General features: G+C 38.2%; 1 protein-coding gene across 5 annotated transcripts in view; it reads left to right on the plus strand.

Moving 5' to 3' along the window:
- Window positions 1-25,596, plus strand: part of reln (reelin) — a 155,720-nt gene that overhangs the window by 53,949 nt on the left and 76,175 nt on the right. For all 5 annotated transcript variants that reach the window (XM_008411936.3, XM_017305227.2, XM_008411934.3 and 2 more), the window contains exons 3-4: window positions 4,050-4,188; window positions 18,278-18,348. In XM_008411936.3, coding sequence (XP_008410158.1) covers window positions 4,050-4,188; window positions 18,278-18,348 — 210 coding nt within the window. The remainder of the gene's footprint in view (window positions 1-4,049; window positions 4,189-18,277; window positions 18,349-25,596) is intronic.

Raw genomic sequence — 25,596 nt, forward strand, 5'->3', positions numbered from 1 at the left:
TTGTGGGCTGCGAACAATGGCTGTAAAATCTGCTTAATAAGATCAAGGATTCTTCAGTTCTTTTCCTTCGACTATGTTTGTGTATCAACAAAATCAATCAGATTCATGTAATTTTAATGTTTGCTTGTCATCTGGAACTGCTTTCAAAGCGAAAATGCATCAAGTTTCTTTGTTTGATTAAATCACTGATAGATTTTGACCAGGTTGACACAACATTGATGGAAGATAAATCAAGAGGAAGGAAGAGAAAAAGCATCTCGGCTGCTGAGAATGTTAAATTCCAGGAAAACTTAAACAAGGAGAGAGAAATGTTTTCAGCTGATGCAACCCAGGTGCTGATATGCATGGAGAGGGCTTTGCACCAGATTTTATTTCACAGTTGCAAAACAGCTTATGCATTTCTCTGCTTATTCTCTGGACAGAACCAGGAATGTTGGAGGTTTTTCTCCGGTCCAAGTTCACTAAACCCTGTTGCTCCTCTGGACAGTTGGGATTTGGATCAGGCTGAATAATGGGGATTTCTTCCTGCTCTTCTTCTAACTCTCCGCTCTCAGACATGAAAGGAGAGAGGGACTGTTATTTGCATTTTTACGCCTTGGTATATTTTTCATGTGGGAATAGAAATTCGATGAGCAGAGTCAAGTCCCAGTGCTGCTGTGTCCTGAAGTGCATCAGGCTGCCTTTTCATCTTCACCTCCCTGCTTCCCTGAAACCAGACCTTTAGCTTACTTACTTCTCTGAAGAACTTCTAAAATGTGCATTTTGCTCTGTGTTTTATGTTTTTCCTTTTTGCATTTTCATAATTTTTTCAGAAGTATTATTTCCATCTCTTCTTTTGACTCAACAGCCACATTGGTGCTTTTTAATCACTCAATGTACTGCAAAAACAAAGTATTACCAAGTAATTTTGGTCTAGTTTCTAGTTCAACTGTCTTAGTTGGTTTGGAATAAGACAAAACTAACTGACAAGTTACCTTTAAGCAATATATAGGCAATAATCCTTTATAGTGATGAAATGGTACTTGTTCCACTGACTGATTATTTTAGTTATCAAAAGACATTTTTCTCATGCTAAAGGTACTAGGTAGTAGTACTTTTTCATCAATATTAAGGAAGTAATGACTAAGCTGTTGTTTCTTGTCGAAAAATGTCAAAGTTTACCTTGAAATAAGAAAACTAAGACATTTGCACAAAAATATTTAGTAAGATTTTATGTTTTTGCAGTGTATTTACGTTCTCTGATCTGAATTGCAACAGTTGGCCATTTGAAAATGACAAATCATCAGCTGTGTTTCCATTACAAATGTATGCAAAACTCTGTTGATAATTAATGTAAAACAAAACAGAACAAAAAAACCCACAATCAAATGTGAATAAGTTTGTTCCTGTGATACGTCATTAAAAAGCGTGCCGTGCCATAGTTCTTTTCTACTTCCTGTTGTTTTCTTTTCCAGCAGTCGTAATATTCGGTTGTTGATCACATGACCTGTGTTGTCCAAAATAATTGTTTCCATTGCAATTTTGTGAAATACACCAATCTTGATAAAGCTAAAATAAACTTTTAGCAAAATCATTTAATCAAAAAACGTGATTTTTAGAGAAACTGGCATGTTTCTGTCAAGAAAATTTATTTTTCTAATTCCAATTTGTGCAGTCAAATGGTAAATGAAAATGCAGCTATTGCTGAAAAATTATATGCAAGTCAGTTTTATTTCAATTGTACCAAGACATAAGCAGTAGAAACTAGCCAAAAATACCTGCTAAGATTTGGTGTTTTTGCAATTCAGTACATTCCAATGTTGTAAGACACCTTACAACATTGTAAGGTGTCTTACACCTTACAATGTGTAAGACACCTTACACATTGTAAAACTTCTCTTTTCGGAATGTTTCAGTCAGATAATGCAAGTACCTCACATAAGTCACATAGCACGGTTTAACCTGCATTTCCTTATAATTCTTTTATTAAGTCTTGGATTGTCTGTGAGGCATATGTGGAAAATCCAGCACTTCCAGTTCAGCTTCTAAGGCTGACTTCACTCCAATATAAAGTTCCTTTAACCCTTGTTCGAATGTTTATGTGTTGGGTTATGCCTACGATAAATTGCAACCATTAAGCCGAGAGGTTGAAGGCAAGGTGAATGGAGAACAGCCGCACTATTACTGGGTGATTACATCTCATTCTGTCATTACACTCCAGCACCTCGTTAGCATGGTTAAGGGCAGCTTTTGCTCTCTGCCTCATAAATCTGACACATTAGGACCACACACTGCATGTACACATGTCCTGTGAAAAGGTTGTAAATGTTATTGCGTCACTAATTTGTCATCTTGACTTGCAGTTGAAAATGAATTCCTTTTTATTTTCATGTTATAAAAAACCACCCAAAACATAAAAACTCAATAGAAATCCTAATTAATAAATGGTGCACAATGTACAAACATGTTTGTTTCGCCAACAGCAATGATAACTAGGTCTGTTTGTGTCATGGCACACAAACACAAGAGCAGAAATTTAAAGCAATTAAATTAACAAGCACATTCACACACTAACACACTGCTAACGTTAGGAGTGTTTATAAATGCTCAACCGAGAGGTCAGTTTTATTCCTGCCAAAAGTGGGTGTAAATATTTCTGTTTCGGAAAATTGGTTTTCAGACACACACTCACACTCGGTGCATATTGATCTGCACATTGATTCTAAGGATATTAAAGCTTCAGTGTTATTAATCACTGCTGATTACATTTTCAGTGAAGTGAGATTTTATTAAGACAACGAGAAGGTTCTGCAGCTTTCAGCGTACAAGAGCCTTGCAAAATTATTGACACCCTTTGCATTTGTTATCATGTTAAACCCCTTAAATTTGATTTGGTCTTACAGGGTTTTTGTGAATAAAGCAAAGTAGTAAATAATTGTGCTACACTACAGAGTAACATCTTTATCTGCACACTGCAAAAACACAAAATCTTACCAAGTACGTTGTCTAGTTTCTAGTGAAAATATCTTAGTATACATGAAATAAGAAAAAAACTAAAACCTGTTCAGCACAATATAGGAGCTTGTTTTAAGTCAATAATTCCTTAATATTTATGAAGAAGTACAAGTCTTGTCTTGTTATAAGAGAATATCACAAATCAAAATGTCTTGTTCCAACGTCCAACCTAGCTGAACTTGAACTTTGCTGCAAAAAAGAACAATTTAAAATCTCCAGATGTGCAAAGCTGTTAACATTCACAATAAGACGTGCGGCTATAATCTCAGTGACATGTTTCCCTGCAGAGCAGCATTGCCTCACAGCAACATGTCACACTTTTCAGGATTTTATTTAAAGAAATGTTTTTTTCCATATACTTAAAAGCTCTGCTTTGTTTATCATATGAGATCCTAATAACCTGCACTGGTGTTTGTAGTTGTTTGATGAAAAGCTTCAAGACTTATGTTTTTTTTTTTCAAAGTACTGTTTCTTCCTGCATCAGAAACCCTAAACTATATATATATATATATATATATATACCTGAGTTGTTTTTGCTACAGCTTCGGTGTCTCGTTTAGGGACGGTAAATTATTCAGCCGTTCAGGCTGTCTGAAGATTGATTGACGCGTTTGTGGTGCCCTGGCCTTGCCCTTTGCCATATCAAGGAAAGACTGTGTGACATGATGTCTTTCCAGCTATGCAATCAAAGCCAAACCAGGACGCACATTGATGAGAGCGCCATTACAGAGCAAAGTGTAAAGACACATTTTGAGGAAAAAAGAGGGAGAGACGGAGGGTAGAAGCAAAGAGAAGAGACGGTGAATGTAAAAAAAGAAAGAAAGATGAAAAACAAACTTGTGAGGTAAAAAATAACAGAATATTATCACTGACGAGTGGAAAAGCTAAGTAAATATAATAAAACTGGGTTCATTGGGTATTTAAAACTAACCAAATATTATCGAAGCGTTTAAATTTCATACACGGGGTTTGTTTAGTCGGTTAACTTCGTCTCCTATGAATCTCCTTGTTGCTCTTTCTGTTAATCTCTCTTCTTCTTCTCTGTTGTATTCCAGGTGTGATACCAGATCGCCAGTTTGCTGGAACCCAGTTTGTCTGCAGTGTTGTGGCCTCTCATGTTAGCCATCAGCCCTCCACCAGTTTCAGTTTCGTCTGGATCGCCCCGCCGCCGGGCACCGGCTGTGTCAATTTCCTGTAAGTCTGCTGTCAGGTTCACACAAAGAAAAGAATAAAACGAAGAGAAAGCAGTGCAGATGGGTGGATTTGCTGGCACCTTTACAGCTGCTGCTCCAGACATGGACGTTATAAACTTATTTGTTAATGACTTTAGGCTCCGTGCTAAACCAGAAAAGCTGAGAACGGCTCATCAGCTGCATTAAACTGTGCTTTTCCTCCTAAGACCCCCCTGCATCTTAGTGTTTACATCTGGAAATTTTGCGCATGTGCACGATGCTGGAGGACAGAAAGACGATTCTTTTACAAGCCGTCCATAGCTGCCACAGTAGAACAACTCCGTTAACTGAATGAAACCTGGAGATGTAGGTATTACTAGTTTAGTTAATTTAGAGCCACGGCAAAGGGAAAATAATGTAGAAAAACCCTTAAAGAACAACTCAAAACTACTTTTTTCTCACTCTCTGCCTATGCTAAGCTATGCTAATGCAATGCTTGTAGCAGGATTTAGATGTTGGTCAGGCTTAATGTGCTTTGATCCAAATATTTCTGTTAATTTTGGATCTATGTGCAGCTTTAGTGTCAACCTTCAACCAAGTCTCAACACTGTAAAACATATGAGCCACATTTAGTTGTCTACAATCTTTTACTATTTAAGTCAAATAAATTTATCCAGTTTTAGATTTTGAACCTAAATGTGAGTTTGTGAAAGATAAACTTACAGCAGCAGTAAGTTGTGTTAACTTGTTATTCATTTAGTCAAACCTCCAAGAGTTGAATCAACTGAGTTTTTAGGTAATATACCTAAAAAAACTGAAAGAAGAGAAAGACAGGAGTGGGAGCTATTTCCCAGAATGCTTAGCGGCATGTTTCTGTCTCCTGAGGTGGAAGTGCGTCACGTTGATCTGACTCTGGTGTTTTATTAAATGTTCATTTTAATGCAATTCTCAGTTAGCAAAGCTTGAGGATAATGTCCTGATCACACTAAATGTTTCTGAGCTGAATTCATTGGGATGTTTAATAAAATTCATCATCAGATCAGAAATTTAGTTCATGCAGTTTGAAACAAGAATGTAAATTATTCTAAAGTAAAATAAGTAATTATTTTACTCATAACATAATATGAGGACCCAGTTAAAGATGGGTTTCTACCCATCTTTAACTGGGTAAGGACAGTTTTGTTTTCATGCATATTGTGAAATAATTATTCGATTTAAATTGCAGCATTAAGTTAAAACTCACAATTCAAGATTAATGAAGTTAAAAAACAATGTTTAGACAATTTGTCTTGTTGTTAAATCAACTTCATGAACTTTAATTTATGACTTAAAACCAAAACAATTTTCTTGTGACTTAAATTACATTTTCAAGGCAGCAGGTGGACTTTCATTTTCTAAGTTAAATCACCTGTAAATGTTTTACAGTGTACTTTTATTGTATCAAAACTAGCACTTATTCAATTCTGTAATTTCCCCTTAAGTTACAGAATTGTGGAGTGCAAAACTAATCATTTATTCAGTGGAATGTTCATCTTTATACGACACGTTTGGGTTAAGCGTCCGGGCTCTGACCTCATTACTCTGTGGCTCAACATGTCATGGATTGATGAGAACTGCCACCCAACTTGAAAGTCTTTCTCTTGTTTTTTTGGAACCCATTACTGAACTCTCTCTCTTTACAACACTCAAAAACTGCTTGGCTAAATTCCTGGAATGTTTCAGCTAATTTTCAGACTGAGAATTTTATAGAGCGACCGACGGAGAACAATTCAACACGACAGCTCTGCTAAATTAAAGCTGCCATTTAGACGATATCCACCACAATAAATGGATTTACTGGCTTTTTCCGTCTGCCAACTCACTTTTACTGTCAAGCTTGTGTGTTGGTGTTTTTGTGTGAGGACTTGTGTGTGCATGCATGTGAAAACTGCAGAGCTGCTGATGACAGCTGGACAACTGTATGGCAATCGGGAGTCCCTGCAGTTGACCTTATCAAAGTCAGTCCTTTTCACTCCGGCTGACTGGAAACGCTTCTCAAAAATACATGCAGGCATGATTACTGGACCATGTTGTCTTCATCTTGCTTTCCAGAGTGACTCTCTTGTGTCTCATGGGAGGAATTCATCATAAATATGGGAGTCTAACCAAAACGTGGGCCACTTTTGGTGCTGCAGAAAATATTCCAAGACTGAACCCTCAGTAGCTGCGTTTCCATTGACCGTGAAATTATGCAAATTGTAATTACGAAAATGGAAACATGGCAAGTCTGGGAAAAACTCAAATTTTTCAATAAAACATTTTTGCGCTAGTGGTTTGTCAGCCATATAGAAATTGGTTTATTTTGCAAAACTGGACAACTGGATGTTAGTAGTAGATGTTAGTAGTCATGGGGGAAAAGACAAAGAAGTAGTACTGGGGGAAAAGACAAAGAAGACGACAGGAAGTGGTAGGAGGATGTCATGTTTTTTAAATGACATATGTGAACAGACCGATGCACATTGATTTTAATTGTGTTTCTTAACATTAGTTGAATATCGACAAAGTTTTGCGCACATCTGTAATGGAAACACAGTTCTCTCTACTCTGCTGAGAGAACTGTTACTCTGTCAGTCATATGCCTGGTTTCCATCCAATTGGAACACAAGTTTTGAGCGAATTTTAAGAAATGTCCCAAAAAAGAAAATGCAAATTAGTCCTTGCCGTTAGGTGTGGGAATTTTATTGTAATGTTTATCATTTATGGTGAAAAATGTCTTATCATGATAAAAATTTTTGATTTATTGTTTATTTTACATTGGCTGTTATTGGCTGAACAAATTAAAGTTGTATTTGTTAAGCTTGTGAAGCTATTGGTGTATTTAAGTGAGCGCTACTGGTGCAGAGTTATCAAATAGATTTGTAATTAAGTACATTTATGTCTGTGTTTTGAAAAATAAGATACATTTTAAGTCCATTTGGATCAGTGTTAGCCATTTCTAACCCTCAGATATCTGCATCGGTATCAAAAGTGAAAAAAGTGGATCGGTGCATCAGAACTTATTCAGCATTTGTATTTCAATTTCCTCTTTCGTGCATTAAAACCTTTTCAGAAAATCTAAGCGAATGTAGCCAACTTTTTTTTTAGGAAGTTTTTTCAGATTTTGCCATTTCCATCAACCTTCTTTAATGCGATTCTTCAAAATGCACAGATGAAAACACAGTTATGGACAGTTTGTGCACGACATCTGATTTGGTAAAAGTGTTTGCAAAATCTCATTTCACTTTCCTGCACATAATACTAAAAAAGTAATAAGTTTCACCATGCCTTGATTGATACAAAGAGTGTTTTCTGCAAGCCGAGCCAAGAAGTGTTTAAATTGAAGACGCAGACATGCTCTGTCCTTCAGAAGGCTGGAACCAGTCCACCACTGCATTAATATGGGCCCTGTGAGCAGTTTTATGGCCGATATTGTGGGATTGTCCCTGGTAACACATCACTTGCAGCTGAGTGATAGAGTGCAGTGATGTGGGCATCCAAAAGAATTAATTTTCTGGATGGCTGTAAATTGCCACCAAAAGAGAAGGCAAGGCCTTGGAGAACAGATGAGAAGAAGAAGAAGAGACGGAGGAAGGTGGAGAGCACACATTCATCCAAAAGTTATTGCTCTACGGAAACCTCACTGAAACAATGTTGGACTCTTTCTGGAAAGTGTTTTGTTTTACTCTACTGTCACCGCTGAGGCAGACACTGAAACAAGCCAAAGCATGTTTCTGCAAACAGCTTCTGTTTGTTGGATTTCTGTGGCAGGCATAGGATGTTGAATATCAACTCTGTGCTCATTGAATGTGTATGTGGTGGCAGAATACCTTAAATCAAAGGTTTTTTAATCCCGTCACCAGACTTGAGGTATTATGTCTGAAATTCTGGATGGGAAAGGAAAAACTGTCAATCTGGAAGTTGGTTGTATCTGGTGGTGGGGGAGGCTGACGGATAGTGGCTATTTTTTCAAATGAATGGTGTATTTTTGGAGTAAACTTGAAGCGTTTGTAGCCAACACTCTTTAAATTCAACTTTACCTGCTAATTTGTACTGCTTGAATAACCTAACTTTGTGGATTTTGATAAAAATGGCTGCCATTTTTCTTACACTGAGTTGCAGATGTGAATCTATTATGCAAAACTCATATCTTGCTCATTTTTGTACTTCTATTTGGGTTTCTACTGCTTCTAAAAACAACCTAAGCACTTAAAAACCCACCCAGCCGGTTCTTACCAATAAATTTATGTTATTTGGTTTTCTGGAAAAGGTTTAACAAACCATCAAAATGTAATGTCCCAAATCAGCAGACACTGCGCTGTTAGCAACCCCAGGGAAGCCTAGTTCCGTTACCTAGCAACCCCAGGGAAGCCTAGTTCCGTTACCTAGCAACCCCAGGGAAGCCTAGTTCAGTTACCTAGCAACCCCAGGGAAGCCCAGTTCCATTACCTAGCAAACTAAGCTGAGTTCCAGCATGTTTGGTTAGCTGGTTTTAAAGCTGTATGAGCTGTTTAATGTATTCTTGTTGGTTGTAAGGCTGTATAATTGCACATCTGTTTGCAGCCGTTTTCACATGTGAGTGTAAACATCGAGTTTGGGGCGTGGCCAACTGTATCTTATTTGGATTTAAAGTGACAAGAAGCCCTAAAATAACAATCATTCTGAAAAGAAAAGGCAGAAATGACAATCTGATAATAATTTTGTGCAGGAAAATGTAATGAACAAGTCTTTTATAGCCCATACATCCATTCTAACTTGTTGAAAAAAACATAATAGGTCACCTTTAACCAAAAAAGGTTTACTGAAATTGATGTTTTAACAAGTTTGTCAATTAGTTTGCATAATAAAGTTCGCAAATGTTCTGTGAATCCACTAGATTGAGTCTGACAAAATATCAGACATCTTTCTATGTTTGTCAGGTTCACAGTCCTGGCATGAGACCTGACCTATCTTTCCCAGGGCTCCTAATTTACCCAGTTATTAGTCTACTCCATTGATTTGTTTGTATTCAAGTCAATCAGTTGACTCTGTTTTATCATAAAGCCACTGCTTAATGACCTTTCATCCTTATTAAAGGTCCTCAAAGGCCTCTGGCCGCAGGGTGCATGAAGGTTTACTGGAAATGTTAAGCCAGGAAAGAAATAATTGGCTGACGATAACAAAATATTTGTCATGGATACAGGCCATTGAGGAAGAAATGTGGAATATAAAGCAAAAAATCTGAATATTTTAATGACCAATTTTAAAAAACATTTCAGATTTAAATTTATTAATTAATTTAGGGTTTCTTTACCAATTATTTGTATCACTTGATTATGCACTCTTGTTCAAACATGGGGGCAAACATATTTACAAATGACTGAAATTCAAAGCATTTTCCAAGTCTAGAAAAAAAATTTTTTTTCCAGGATTTATTTCTAGTCCTGTTTTTTAAGTGTTGTAATTAACTGTTGTCCATCCATCCATCCATTTTTTGCAGATTAGGTTTTAAAAGCCTAAAAGTAAACATTTATAGTCATAATTGCATGAATGTTTGAGTTTTACTAAATTGAACTTGGTGTAATAAAATAATAAACAAACTTAAAAACAAAGAAAATAATTTGAAGACAAAAGCAAGCAAAAGAAAACCAACTTCAAAGTATATTTTTACGTGTAAAGGAGTGGGTATTTTTACACCTACCCCTCTTACATAAGCAGCATCATCCAATAAATTACTATTAAGTTAATTTGGTTTCTTGAGGTTAAAAACAAAGAGTCCTGAGGATTCAATTCTGTAAAATTGTGAAATTTTGCCAATAAAAATGCATAGAGACCCTGTCTCAAGTTTTCCTCTGTATTTATATTGGGTTATTTCCCAAAGGAAAAGGCCGTGACCCCTGTAATTATGTGCACACCCCAGTGTGCACAGAGACTCAGGTGCACACACTTAGCTGTTCGGGATACGCCACTTCTCAAATCGATAATGCTGCACATTGTCCACATCACCAGAATCCCACATCCTCATTACCGAAAGGTCACTGTCCCACCTGCTGGGTTGATGATCATTTTAAAAGTCTGAGATTAAATAGAAGGTTGAAATAAAGAAAAAAAAGTAGCATAATGGACCACTGCGGAGGCAGCTGCCCCAGATGGACTGTATGCTGGTGTCGGATTATTTGTCCGTGATCAGCCCTGCTCAGTTTTGATGAAAACCAGACACGACCGCTTGCTTGGAGTCATCTCTCGTTCGTTGACTCTAAGTAAATGTAGTTAATTCTTCCCAGCATCCAGTCTGACCCAGATGCTCTGTGACAGGCAGAGAAATCTTTGTCAAAGCATTAAGCTTCCTTGAGTTTTCATGCATCAGTTTCTCTTTTGGCTTTTAAAGGGGCAGTATAATGTATTTTCCATGCACAGAGTGTTCTGCCCTCAGTTGTTATAAAAATGCTATGCATATCAAATAAGACTTAAAAGAAATTTGACTTTGTAATTTAATGCCTTGAAATTTGGCCTCTGTCTTTTTAAAAACTCCTGTTCTTTCTGAAACTCTGCCTTCAGGAAGTAATCTATTAACCCTTTGACAACCAGCGTTTCACCGAAGAGTGTCGCATATAATGAGCTCAGATGATGCGCAGTTCCACCAGGTGTTTGCTAATTGCTGCTGGCTAGTCTGAAGGAGCCGAGTCGGGGAGTCATGGAGGAGGGCTGCTCTGTGAGGCCGAAGCTTTTAACTGCAGCTTTGAGGAGGAGCTGCGCCTTGAAGGCGGGGCTAGGTCCACCCAGGCGTTTTGCACAGCTGAATGGTTGCCATGGCGGTGAAAGGACTTCTCAAACATGCATGAAAAAATCAAGGCAACACTCCATCTAGGTTTTTTGATGAGGGAATGAAATTCCAACTTGATGTAAAGCTGAAAATAGTTGATTTGACGTAACGCTGCCCCTTTAAAATAAAAGTATTTCTTCCGATCACATCCCCAATTTTTCCTTAATCTCATATTCACCCCAAAGTAAGTAGCTTCAGTTGTTTTCTTAATCTTTCCCGTTATTACCTACTTGCAGCAGTCAAGGTCAATTGCTCTCGTCTTTAAGCTGAGAGCAGTAACCGTGTTTCTTCTGACTGTATTTGGAGCAATAACTATCAATGACCCCGGGCTAACAAGCAGGTAATTTGCCAAACAACTCCCAGATCCCTCTTCTGTGCAGCTTCATTAAATTTGCATGCTCTCTAAGAGCCCTTTTCCAATTAATTAATTCAAGGATGGAGGAAGTGGTTGGTGGAGTCGCACAAATCAGAGATAGGTACACCATAAGGATGAAGAAAATATTCAAACTGTATTGTATGAGAGCTGAAAATGAGATATTTTTCAGCTGAAATGTGATTCTTGTTTCTGCCCTGTGTTGTCCAGGTCGGTAGGGTCATAAGCGCAGCTGGAGTCCTCAACGTTGGGGATAAATCAACCAATTAGGGCGTGTTATTTTAAAGGGAGAGGTCCAAATGCTCCGAATCAGCGCTGGCAACAGAGACCGCACCCCTCTGAAACTCCACGTATTTATCATAATTACTAAACGGGCTTAGTGGGCTGGAAGAGAAGATGAGCTTTTAATTGGGGTTTCAGAAAAATAGTGTCTTTTTTCCTCTAACTAGGAGAGTGTGTGTTCTCTATTCTCACATGGTAGACACTCAGCAGCATCTTTCTTAGTTATTTCTTGACAGGAGGGTTGGACTTAAGAAATGCCTTAATTTAATGTAGTGTTGAAAACATTCCCCAATGATTTCGGTCCATTTGGGTGCCAAACAAATATCCCCCAGTCCGAACCATTGATGCAACTACTGCTGCAAATAATGATTATTTGAGTAATAGATCATTCTATCAATTATTTGGATGATTAATCAATTAATCGGATAAAAAGATTATGCCAAGTTTTTCTAGCCAAAGAGGTACAAAAAAGCATCTTAGAGCCATTTTTATATATTAGAAATACATTAAAAGATGGAAATAAACAAATGATGCAGTTCCTTTTTTTAAAAATAAGGAAATAAACATTTTATTGCCTAAATTGCAGTAATATAGCATTCATTTAATTTAGTAATTTTGCATTGACCAATTATCAATTGATTAGCAGAAAGTGCCCAATCAGAGGTTTTACAGAATTTGAACCAGGTGAAGCTAAATCTGTCACTTCAGAAATTTTGGGTAAAATGCATTTGAAGACAAAGTTGTTGTTTTTTTTAATCTCAAATGCAAAATGTACATATTTTTGTACAGTTTTTGCTTAATTACTGCTCTGTGTGTTGTTTCAGTAAATTACACTGTACACTCCTGTTATGATTAATCGATTACTAAATTAGTTGATTATTTCAGCAATCAATTACTCACAATTAAACCGATTAATCATTTGCAGGCCTAGATGCAAGTTAAATTTTGGAGTAGAGAAAATTACTGGCCTTGTTTGCTTTTGAGGCACATATAATTTATTCATTTATTCTTTCTTTTAAGCAGCAGTTTATTTAACATGTATTTGCGGCTCAGGGTAAATCAGCAGTCTATATAATTTGTGCGTGTGGTTAGCAGGGAGCTGTCAAGCCGGTTTCCGGGGGATACTTACGGCCAACAGCAACATGTAATCTAACATGGATGACATGGATGGTAATTACCCACTCCCAGCCCTTTGGGGAGCTCTGAGAGTGACAGCCTGTCCATCTGCATACATGTTACCGCCGCTCCTATATAGCTTAGAGAGTCTGTGTGTGTGTCTGCTTTGCTTTTACTGGCTCGCATTGCCACTTGACAGCAGATTGTGGTATTTGACTGACAAGGCCATCAGCCCTTCCCCCTTAAATCATTTTTTCCCTCTGACCAAATCCAAACCCTGCTGCCTTCTCTTCCTATCCACTCTCTATTCTCTCTGAAATTTCCTCATGATTATGAGTGTTTAGTTTATTTCCAATTCAACATTTTGACAAACAGGGCATGGGCGACTTGCACAGCTCTGGAAAAACTAAGAGCTCTCTGCTCTTAACCCCATTGAAAACCTCCTGGTTATTCCACCAAATATTGATTCCTGAACTCTTCCTGAGTTAAAACATTGTTGTTTCTAAATGAGTATTTGCATCTTTTTTGTTATTTTGACCATTTCTAATTTTCTGCAAATAAATAAAAACTTTTAATTGGAATTTCCAAGACATGTCCATCGATACTAAGGAATTATTTACTTAAAACAAGCCTCTATGTCTTGCTAAAAAGTTGCTATTAAGGTACGTTGTCTTACTTCAAGTGTATTAAGATATTTGCACTAGAAACTAGACCAAATGACTTGATAAGATTTTGTTTTTGCAGTGCCACAAAAATACGTTTGATTGTGTTCAGAGTCAAGTCCTTTGCAATCACAATGGGATTATTTTATCAGACTACAATAAAGGACAACCAAAAACATAAATTTTCACCAGTCTGTGAATGCAGTTGACTTACAGTACAGAAGAAGTTATATAAATATCTCAAAAAACTAAGGGCTCTCTGCACTAAACTCTATTGAAAACCTTCTGGTTATTCCACCAAATATTGATTTCTGAACTCTTCCTTAGTTAAAACATTAGTATTGTTTCTAAATTAACATGAACTTGTTTTCTTTGCATTGTTTGAGCTCTGAAAGCTCTGCATCATTTTTGTTATTTTGACCATTTCTCATTTTCTGCTAATACATACAAAATTTTTGCTTGGAATTTCGGAGACATGTTGTTAGAAATTCATAGAATAAAAGAACAATATGTTCATTTCACTCAAATATGTACCTATAAAAAGTAAAATCAGAGAAACTGATCATTTTAAGTGGCCTCTTACTTTTTTCCAGAGCTCTATTTTCATGAAATGAACTCCAGTTAGAATCCAAAAGGAAGAGAAGAGCGGAAAAAACCCAACACATATTACAGCCCCTAATTGCCCCACCCACTGAACTAAGGAAAAAACGAATAAAATTAACATTTAGCTGCTCTTTTTATGTTTGTGTGGGTTCCAGAGAGTGGATGGACTAATGAGAGACACACGCTGAGGAGCCACTGGTGGGTGACGGCAGACAGACACTGGGGTCATGCTGCTCAGATCAAACACGCTCCAGCTTAGACTAACTGCTCTCTCCCGGCTTCTGTTTTAATCATAAACACGCTCTCAGAGAACCACTCCTGCTCTCAAATAGTCTAAATTAAGCAACAGACTCTTGCTCTCTAATTTGTTTTTTTATTTTCACTCTTTTCAAAACAATGCTTTACTGTTTAAGCTGAGGTTTAGTGCTAAACTGTGTAGGAAGTGTGCTTTCCAAAGAGGATGTCTCCTTCCTGGCCACCAAGCAAAATCCGCTAAGTGAGTTTGAGCTGTTTACTAAATATTTAAGGGCCTTGTTCCTACATCCCCACCCGCTGTTCGTTACGCATCATCTTTTATTCATAAATACCAAACCTTAAATTAGTTTTCACCAATTCTGAAATATGAGTGTAATTAAGTATGTTTTCTCCCCAGCTATGCTCGGGCACAAGAGGTCTTAATCAATTAATGAGCAGTCCATTCATTATTTATAGGATGAGATGAATGTGTAAATGCCTCGGCACCCGTAAAACGGCATGAGTCGGCAGGGTGGGTAGAGTTTGGAAGATGAGACCGGATTCATGTGGGTTGAGAAAGAAAAAGAGGGAAGATGAATGAGGACTAAGGAAGCTGGTGGTATATTGTTTACACCCACTTGGCTAAGCATATGCGCTCAAAAAGAGTTGATACAAATTTTGCAGCCTCACATTTCCACCCAAATCTGTCATCGTACTTTGGCCATTTGTTGTTTGTAAATCCACTGTAGGTCAAAAACTGGACTGTTTACATAAATTGTGCCCGCTGAAGCTGAGAGTGTCACTTCAGACTGCCGTGCTGAAAATCAATTGGCAATAACTTCACAACGGAGGATTCTGCCACAGCAATTATGCAAAGTCACTCCTTTTTATGGAAAGATGCAACTTTCAAGGTATTTAAAGGGACACAGTTGTCTGGTGTTCTCCAAACTTAACCAATTATTTGTACTTCACTTGTAATCAGAACTATTACAAGTGTAATAGTATATTATTGTCAGGAATGGTGGGTGGAAGTGGTGAGGAATGAACGCTGAGACCCAGGTAAGATGATGAATTTGATGGATTTAATGATAATAATGCTCGGTAATAGTCCAGGACAGGCAGCACGGCAGAAAACAAGCACACGGCTAAATGCCGGTAGCAACTGACTTGAAGGACATCATAAGAGCGAACACAAACCAGGACTTAGCAGTTCTACTGGCGCGTGACGAACAAACGCAGACAACGTTAGACAATTGACAGCAATAGACAAGGATCCAACGAGGAACACTGACAACAGGTGAGACTAAATACACATGGGGTAATCAAAGGAACGAGGCACACCTGGGAGACAATCAACAGGGAAGACGCAGAGACAGGACTCGCAGAGAACAGGATCACACAGAAACTCAAAAATAAACACACAGAAACACGGATCACGACAATTATACTATTACCACTTTTACTCTCCTCCAACTACACAGATGTTGAAAGATCACAGAAATATAAACTTAGATATTAAACCAGTCAGTAAAATTTAGCACCTTGCACCATAAAACTCATTGATTCAAAATGTTATACTTATCTTTTTCAGAGAAAAGGTTGCTGCAAATGAAACACATATTTTGACAGTAAATAGATAAAAATGAAACAATTATAATAAGGTTTTTCTTTAAATGTGTTGCACTCAAAAAACATGTTCCATAAACAAAAAGTTAAGAACTTTTTTGTAGGAAGAGCTACATTGAAGCCGCTAAAAACGCCTGTTCCTCTAAATGTGACCTGTTGTAAGTCAGCAAAGAAACATTTCTCTTTTCCAGCAGCCATTGTACGGCGCATACAATGGTAAAACCAGCTGACCAAAGGTGCTGGAGCTGGTTTTTGAAATGGCTCATTTTCCAGACACCATAAAATATTAACATGTTGCCAAAAACAGCTGGGTGTTTTTAGAAGCAGTAGAAGCCCAAATGAAAGAGCAAAAATGTGTGAAACGTAAAATTTTGCATAATAGAGCCCCTTTAACCTTTTAAGTTGTTGATCTATTGAAAAAAATGTTGCTCTATGCAAAAAGACGAAACGGTTGTGTTTCTTTTTGTTTTAAGAAAGCGTCCTATGCACATTACTTCAATTTCATTGCCAAAATCCCACAAATGTTCAGTTTTTCAAACTAAAATTGAGAAACAACAGTACACCTTGACAAGCTGATCTAAACCCATCAAATTAAATTAAAACACATTTAGAGTCACAACCGGAAAGGGAAATGAATAGCCATGTGGATACCAGACCTCCTACAATCAAAGACTAATCTCTGCTAATCTCTGCATTGGCATCCGTGCTGTTTAATGTTCATTTGTGCTGATACCACAGACTGAGTATCTTAAAAATGTGTGTAATGTTTGTGGATTTAGAGACAGTAGCCATCCTTGAAGAGCTCTTCAGTCTCTTTGTGGGTGGCACACATACTGTAGTTGTGTGTTTGTTTGCTCATTACTGGGAGGTTGGTCAGATTTATTAGCCACAGATGATTTTGATATTTAATGTTTAACCCTAATTGCAACATGTGAAAAATGCTTGTCTGTGTGCCAGATGATACAACTGCTCTGCACTCCCCTTGATGGATGAGCGCAGAGCATGCACATAGTCTGGGAGAAACACGTTGCAGCTGTTGTGTTGCTCCTCTTTATGTTTTTGACCTCAGCCCCACTGCAGGCATTTTCTTGCAGCCTTTTGTGTTAGAAAAATGTTTTAAAAGTAGGGTAATGTAGTTTTTGCAAGCCATCTAAATCTATTATTGTCACAAAGAGGTTTTTATTCTGGTATATCTGAACTGAATTTTTCTGTGAGATACAAATGCAGTGCATCCAAAATGTATTCACAGCGCTTCTACATTTTCTTATGTTACAGCTTTATTCCAAATTATATGAAATTAATCTCTTTCCTCAAAATTCTACACACAAATGCCACAATATGACAGTGTTTGAGTTTTTATCACATTTATTAAAGGGGACCTTCCAGGCAAAATTCACATTTTGCATGTTTCTGTACATCCATTTGGCTTTCTAGTGCTTCTAAAAACACCCCAAGCATTTAAAAAAATCACCCACCTGTTTTTTGGCAATACATTAATGCTTTTTGGTGTCTGGAAAATGAGACCTTTCAAAAACCTACCTAGCAACTCAAGCTGAGCTTTCACAGCATACAATGGCTGCTGGAAAAGACAAGTGTTTTTTGTTGTTGACTTACTGTCCAGAATCCACTTGCTGCATTGTTGTTGGTTGTGCAGGAGGCTCTACTTCTGCTTTTCAAAGACGTACGGATGTATAGTTGCACATTTGTTAAACATTGACATGGGGGGCGTGACAAGACGGCCTGAAACAGCTAAAAAAAAAAAAAGAGGCAGAACTGATCAGACTAAAATCTCATTATTTAAGAATTTTGTTCAAAAAATGTAATGAATATATTCTGTGTAGCACACAGCTACGAGGAAGCATAATAGGTCACCTTTAATACCACTGACAAAATAATGTTAAAATGTAATGCTGTGCTTTTTTAAAACAAAAAAATCAGTATATTGACAGGAAAGTCTAGATACAAAAGAAACAAATTAATCACTAGTTGATCGATAACATTAATCAACTTTAGATTAATCAATAACTTGTATCCCTGCCTAACATTATAAACTGATGTTAAAACTTTATTAGAAGCAGCAGTCAGATCCCATTGAGCATCCGTAAGGTAACACACTCCACTACTTTCCATATCTGATTTAGTCTCGGCTTGTTAAAATAGAAATTTTGACTTTGTGAAGAAGTTTCTTGCTTTGATCTCAAAGTCAGATCATAATGGTTTTATAAAAAGCCTTCTTTCATGTAGAACAGTGAAATGCATTTTGGTAAAGCAGAAAATGATGCCATCTGTGCTCGATCGATGTTCAGACAGTATAATAAGGACAACCAGTTAACTTTCCCCGTGGTGGTGTTTATTTTAATGATCTTCCTCTCCTTCGTTTCCCCCTTCCTCTTCCCAGAGCCACAGCAACGCATCGAGGACAGATCATTTTTAAGGATGCGCTGGCCCAGCAGCTCTGCGAGCAAGGAGGTAAGTAACAAGGACAACATAGCAACATTCCTCTATTCCTCTCCGTGGCATGACACAGGCTTCATGAGGCACTCGTAGGGGTAATATATTCACATCTGTGCAGAAACACAAACATGTGCACCAACAAATGCTGCCTGGTCTCACCTTCTGTCACTTCCCATTGTGTGTACGAGTGTAGAGTCAGGATTTGGATGTCAGAGCAGCTGATGTTCAGGACTGTGCCTTTGCAGCACTTCCTGGCTTTCTTTCTGCTTAATGATGCAGCCAGAGTTGGAGAGATTCGGATGCCCTATATTGCCAGCTTAATTTCAGCTTATGCTAAACTCAGCTTTTTCCCCCACTCCTTTTTGCTCCTTCTCTGTCAGAGATTTACACTGTATTGCCAAGACTTCTTACATCCACTTTCTGTGACAGTCCTAAGTAGCTATTGACAGACAGTGCAGTCCCACTCTGCATGCTGAGTGTGTATAATTGCTTGTTTACAGGCAAGATGCCTCCCTCCTCCTCACTTAAGAACTCCCCGCTTGTAGATCAAAATTTATCTTTAATGCCAAAAGAAGACGGAGCGTAAATTCTGCTGCTCTTTTTCTAGTTGTAGCAGCAAAAAAGTGGCTTTTAGTAAATAAATACTTACTTTTTATGTTTATTTGCACTGCATAGAAACTTAATTAGGAAAAGACAACTAAAGTTAGTCCGTATATTCTTCAGTAGGTCATCGGAAACCCTCTAGAATAAAAACTAGCTGGGCATTAAGTGCTTAAATGTGTCATTTGGAAGAGATGGAGCTCAGAGCTCAGTTAGCCATGGATGATCAACAGAGAGACGGAAAAGCGAGAAGGCTTTTCTCCTTTGTCTCCTTGCCGGAGAGCTCATCCTCTCACCACCCCTGACACACTGCCCCAGTCTACCCTCCCTGCACATGAAATATCTGCAGCCAACAACAGTCACTTAGCTGTAAAGTGCCAAGGCCCCAAAGTATCAACACTAACACACAGCCGCTGGCCGCAGACAAGCTGGAAAGCAGATATTTAGTCCTCACAAGACCTTGGAGGAGACGACTTGTAAAGCGGACAGTGCGGTAATGTAATACACGGATAGGATGAGAACAGAGTGAGCTGGGATCAAAGCGGTGACAGCGATAAGTGATCCAAACAGGAAGGTATCAATCTGAAGACTCAATTACAGAACTGAAACAAAGCACTCATTTTAATAAAAAAGTTCAAGTGAACATAGGCTAATTCTCATGAATTTGTTGTTTGTACTCATCTTCAAGAGGTAGAATTATGTATTTTAGTGACATTTTGTAGCACAACCAAGTAACTGTTAACTTCAGTTTCTATAAAAATGCAAAATATATCAAACATGGCCTAATCATTTGGCGACGACACATTTTTACAAGTTTGAAACTTAGGCCTTAAAGGATTCAAATTAATTTTACTTTATAATATAATGCCTTGAAATTAGCCCTCTGTTGCTTTAAAAACTCTTGTTTTTTCTGAAACTCTGCTTTCAGGAAGTTATCCCAACATCACTCTTCTATTAACCCTTAAACAATAATTTTACCAGCATTGAACTGAGAAGTAGCTCCTACAATGAGCTCAGCAGATGCTCAGTTCCACCAGGTGTTTGCTAATTGCTGCTGGCTAGTCTGAAGGAGCTGAGTGGGGGAGGGTTGCTCTGTGAGGCGGAAGCTTGGAAACTGCAGCTCTGAGGAGGAGTTGCACCTCGAAGACGGAGCTTTGACCCTCCAGGTGTTTTGCACAGCTGAATGGTTGCCATGGAGATTAAAGGATTTCTCAAACATGCATGAAAGAATGAAGGCAACACCACAGTTACTAAGTTTTAAAGTAGCTTTTTGGATAAAAGGTTTTATTCTCTCGTTTCCAGTTGCTTTCTATTCAAAATTTTAGGACTTTAAACTTTTAAGCTAACGAATTTGAGAAGACAACTAATATTTCTCCAGTCAGCAGATTGTCCCACCTGAGCTGTGGATTTCTGGAGTTCTTCCAGAGTTATCTAAATGCTGCTTTGATTATTATTGTTGCATCAGTTTAGGTGGCCGGACACATTTTGTTAGGCTTGCAGTTGTTTTCCATGCATCTTTCATCTTTGGATTATAACTTGTGCAGTTCTATGCGAGATGCTCAATACTTGGGATTTTATCTTTTAACCTACAACCTGGTTCAAACTTCCTTCTATGTAATAAAATTTATTCATTAATGTTCTCTAACAAACCTATGAAACCTTCACAGAATTGGATTTATACCAAAAATACCCCAAAATCTTAAACTGCTTTTTTCTTCCCCTTTATTTTAAGTGTATGCGCCATCCTGTGTTGGTCTTTCACTTTAATTCCTAATACTAATAATTAGTGAATATTATATTTATGCTTTTGCATTGTCAAACTTTTGATGTTGCACTATAACTGTGCAAAGACGCAAGCTAAACAAAGTCAGATAGAAAAACGTTTAACTTTTCATAAATTGTCAAAAGGCTCATGTACCAGTCAGTGACACATGAAACGTTTTTTTTTCCTGCTTTATCAGATTCATAAAATCTGCTGCCATGCAGTAAGTAGACAAATTTCAGAATTAGCTTTAAATTTTAACCAAAAGATATGAGGCTTCAAGCTATTTGAGAAGTTTAAATACGTAAGACTCAAGCTTTTAGAAATGGGAGTTATGTAAATCTAGGTTATGATCCATGGAGGAGAGCGAGGGAATAAGGAGCACAAAGGATTGAGACATGGAAGGAGAGGGCAAGCAATTGAGACTGATCAAAAACAAGTAAGGAACACATGGGTAGATTAGTGAAGAGGCTAAACTCTGACAAGGATGAATCCAAAAATCCTAATTTATGGATAAAATCAGATTTACTGTAACACCTCAACTAATGTTGGATCAAGTGACCTGCAACATTCTGCTTCTCAGCAACATAAAGCCCCCGAAAGCCTTCGAAGATATGAGCAGGGCGCTGGATTTGTGTGTGTGTGTGTTTGTTTGTGTGTGTGTAAAATAATCTGCAGCAGTTTTGGGGGATGCCTGCCTGGTACCAGACTTGCGGCTCCCCCCCTTTGCTCCTTTCTGCTGTGCCAGCACACTTCTTCACCTCTTCCCTTCAGTCTGCCAGCAATATCTTCCTCCAGCATCCCTTGTAGTTTGGGTTGCTTGGATTTGCACTCTAATAACTCACCCTGATATTCCCGTACTGTGGTTTTGTTTGTTTTTATAAGTATAATGTCAAAACTTTTCTTTTACAAATTAAAGGGAGTCAGTAGGAGTAACCACCTGCATAATCTTACATTTATTGCATGTGTAATCCATACATCCAACACTAAACCCGTTTTTAATAGTTAACCAAAAATAGTTATATCATTTTTTAGAAGATATGACTGAAAAACGTGTCACAATATAAGCATAGTTCTACTCTTGAGTAAAATTTTAGGTACTTTATACAGGGGAATTTTCTGCCATAATTCGAGAGCACACAGCCTGAAAGCAGAAATTCACGTCTTTTTTCTACAACCTTTAATATTTGTGCTTGCATTTTCAGTTTGAAAGCAGGACTTCATGTCTTTCTTCTCAAAACTTTTAACACTTGTACTCAAAATGTCTGCTCTCTTTCAAATATTCACTGTGCTTTCTCAAACTTTTCTCCTCGCGCTCAAAACTTGTTTCTTCTTAGGTCAAATCTCCGCTTGCAAACTTTTCAGCTCGCTGGTGAATCATTTTCTGCTGGGATTAGGACAGAAAAGTACTGTTGCTTGGCAACCTCTCAGCCAATAGAATGCAAGTGGGTGTGTTTGTTTCCTTCTACTGGCTGTGCCTGTGTGGCTACAATCGGTTGTGGCAACCGGTGAAGTTTTTGTGTACAGATTTTGAATGTTTTACAGTGAAAACATTGTGAAGAATTAGTGCCGTCTGTAATTTCACTATGAACTTTAACCGTTTGGATTTTACAAATAGTTTTTAGTGCTTTCTAAGTATCATGTCTTATGGATTATCCTCATTGCTTTTTTTTGTAATATTGGTAGTGTCTAGTAGCTTTGTAATTATTACCCTAGATTTTTGCACCATAACTTAAATAGGGTAAGATTAGCAAATTAGAAAACAAAACCAGTTGTAATAATGAATCCATTCGTCTCTGAGTTAAGTTGTTTGTAAATTAAAATACAGTTTCAAATTATTATGAGTTAGTGAAAGCTTCTTCTTTGCTATTTAGTTTCAAAAACATAAATTCAGCAAGTCTAGATGGGACTAGCCAAGTGGATCAGGAAATATGGCTTACAGTTGGGGAAAAGGGTGGAGCCTTTGGACGTGTTGAATTGCGCCGTGTGCCGTCCATCACTTCTATCTCCTGACAGTGGGGCCAACAATCCCAGCTTTCTGCCCAGCATCGCCAGCTCCTCTCATTTCCAATGAGAGCATAAATCAGATCTTTATGGGCCCGGTCGAGCGTTCTGCGGCCCAGATGGATTATTAAAGGGACATATAACTCAAAGAGGCCACCGCTCCCTGAGGGTCGCCTGATCACAGCGCAACAGAGAGGGGACGGGTGGCCTACCCTCTCCCACTCCTCACCACCCACCCACCCAGTCTGCCAGCCAGCCTGCTCTCCTGGCTGGATGCCATTCCTCACTAGCAAGAAATCTTAAGACCTTCGTTGTCTGAATGTCTCCCCCTCTGGAGCCCTAAATATCTCCAGCAATATGTTGCTTTTTTCAGGAACTGCGCCTGAAATCTGTCTTCTGATCTTTATCTTTTTGGGATTTTTTTTCCTTAAAATTGCCTTAATTTTCATCAAAATTCACACAAATGATGGTACTGTACATTAAAAAAATGGGTTTTTGAAAGGAGTGTATTATGCAAAATTTGCATGTTTGTGTATTTCCTTTTGGATCTCAACTGCTTCTAAAAAAACAGCCGAAGAACTTAAAAAACACCAAGCCATGTTTTGCAATATGTTAATGTTTTTTGGTATCTTGGAAAATGAGCCATTTCCCAAGATACCAAGAATGTATCTTCACAAATCAGCAGGCACTGCCCATCACTTAGCAACCCTAGAAGCCCAGTTCGTTACCTAGCAACCTCAACTGAGCCCAATCCATCACCTAGCAACGCAAATGAAACTCCAGCATGTTTGGTCAGCTCGTTTTACTGCTATATGTACAATGGCGGCTTGAAAAGTCAAGTGTTTTGTTGTTGACTTACCATTCAGAAACCACTTGCTGCACTCTTGTTGGTTGTGCAGGAGGCTCGACTTCTGCTTTTCAAAGGTGCATGGTTGTATAATTGCTCATCTTATTTGGATTTAAAGTGACAAGAGGCCCTAAAATAGCTCATTCTGAAAGGATGAGCAGACTGAACAGACTAAAATCTTATCTAAGAATGATTTTGTGCAAAAAAAAAAAAGTATGTATATACCATAGATCTATCCTAACTTGTTCAAGGAAGCACAACAAGTACCTTTAACGTCAGTAGTGTAAAAAAAAAAATAAAAAATTTAAATCACAGCTCGGAACGTATTTTGGCTTTGAAGTCGTGCTCAAGTAAATTTTTAGAATATTTGGGTCCAAATATTTGAATTTTAATGCTCATTTAAACTGATGTTAACAATTAGGGTGACTTTTGGTCGTCAAAACTGCTCTGTTTATAAATATGGATGACAGGAAAACAGGAGCGATGTGGTTCCGACCTACATCACTGCTTAAATTACTTGTAAAAGTAACACGTTTCAGCGCCCTCACTCGTCTCTGTAGTTCTGTTTAAGATCAGAGCCCTAATTATTACTGTGGCAAAGCCTGGTTTTTCTTCAGCGGAATAAAGTATTTACAATGTGGCCATAGGGAGCTGTTCTTTCAAGTCGCTGGGGGCCAACAAAAGCTGCATCCTGCACCCTGGTGATTCAATAATTGCAACCACCAGTTGGACGAGAGCGAGTCAACTTCAAATGCAGTTCACGTCTTCGACAATGTGAGTCAGACAGAAGAGGGAAAGAGCAAGTGTGCAAGAGCAGATGCAGTTTAAAGCACTCCTAGAAAAGTGAAGAGGGAGGAGATTAGGGTTGAATGAGGGGGAGAAGACTTAAGATGACTTGTGCCCTGTGCTCTTTGTACATGTTTGAGTCTGCCACAGCTTATCCTCGTTTGTCCCCAGTTGTCGCGCTCCGATCCTCCTCATTATCACCCGTCTGATTTGGGTGTCCCTCGTGTTTATTTAACGGTTTTTATTATTTGTGCATCAGCATAGAGAGCACTCGTTCAGCTTTCTATGAATGTATGTTTTTCCCCATGCACACTTGCATGTTTAAGCCCTGGCCAGGAAGATACAGGCATTAGTAGAGATGAGCCGCTAATAGACGAGGCGGTAATTGAAGTCTTTAAGAAAGTGAGAGGGGGATTAATCCAAGCGAAATGAGCACCACTGTCTGCTGTGGGTGAGGCGGAGAAAGGCAGAATGGGTGTGATAGAGAGACGTGATGAAGCATAGAAAAGAAATCTGTAAATGAGGCCCTTTTTGGAAGCTGTAAGGGATTATCCACACAAAAAAATAAATAAATCTTCTGGGCTGTTCTCCAGCCAAATGGTCTATCTGGAAAGAGATGAAAACTGAGCCAAAGAAGGCCACAGAGAGCAGAACTATCAAACAGTTTATGCACTTTGGTTTTTTTTTACAGCTGAGTAACAACTCTTGTTCTGAACAAGAAACATTGGGGCCGATGGTTCCTGTCAACACATTGTGAATCAGCAAACGGTTGGATTAGAGGGGTGAGGAATAAAGATGGAGAGAAACAACAGAGGCTCTTTCATGTGCCTTTATTGGGTTTCATCGCAGAGCCGGTTTCAGAGGAGCAGCCAGTGAACCAGTCACTAAAGCCACTAAAACTTTAGCATCCACAGTCAGCATGGAAACTTTTGCACCCTTGCAAAAATTATAAATCCGTCCTAAAAGCATTTGCATTGATAAGAAATGAGGGCAGCTGACGAAAGTAAAGCTTCAGCTCAAATAAGGACATTTGCAGGACCGTTATGAAAGGAGAGGACCATTTTCCTTAATCCCTCCTGACTTTATTCAGGTTCAGTTGTTTAAAAGGGGCTTTAGGTAGGCTTTCCTTTAAAATTTTAAAGGAGTCTTAAGGGACTGAGTAAAAGTTTGGAATGAATCCTTGCTCTGTTATCTGAGTGTCTTATTAGCTGAGCACGAACATCTAGGGAAGAGAGTATTGCGGCAGATTATTCTTTTTATAAAG

Source organism: Poecilia reticulata, chromosome 6, assembly GCF_904066995.2.
Source record: "Poecilia reticulata chromosome 6, P_reticulata-male-v2, whole genome shotgun sequence".
Taxonomy (NCBI): domain Eukaryota; kingdom Metazoa; phylum Chordata; class Actinopteri; order Cyprinodontiformes; family Poeciliidae; genus Poecilia; species Poecilia reticulata.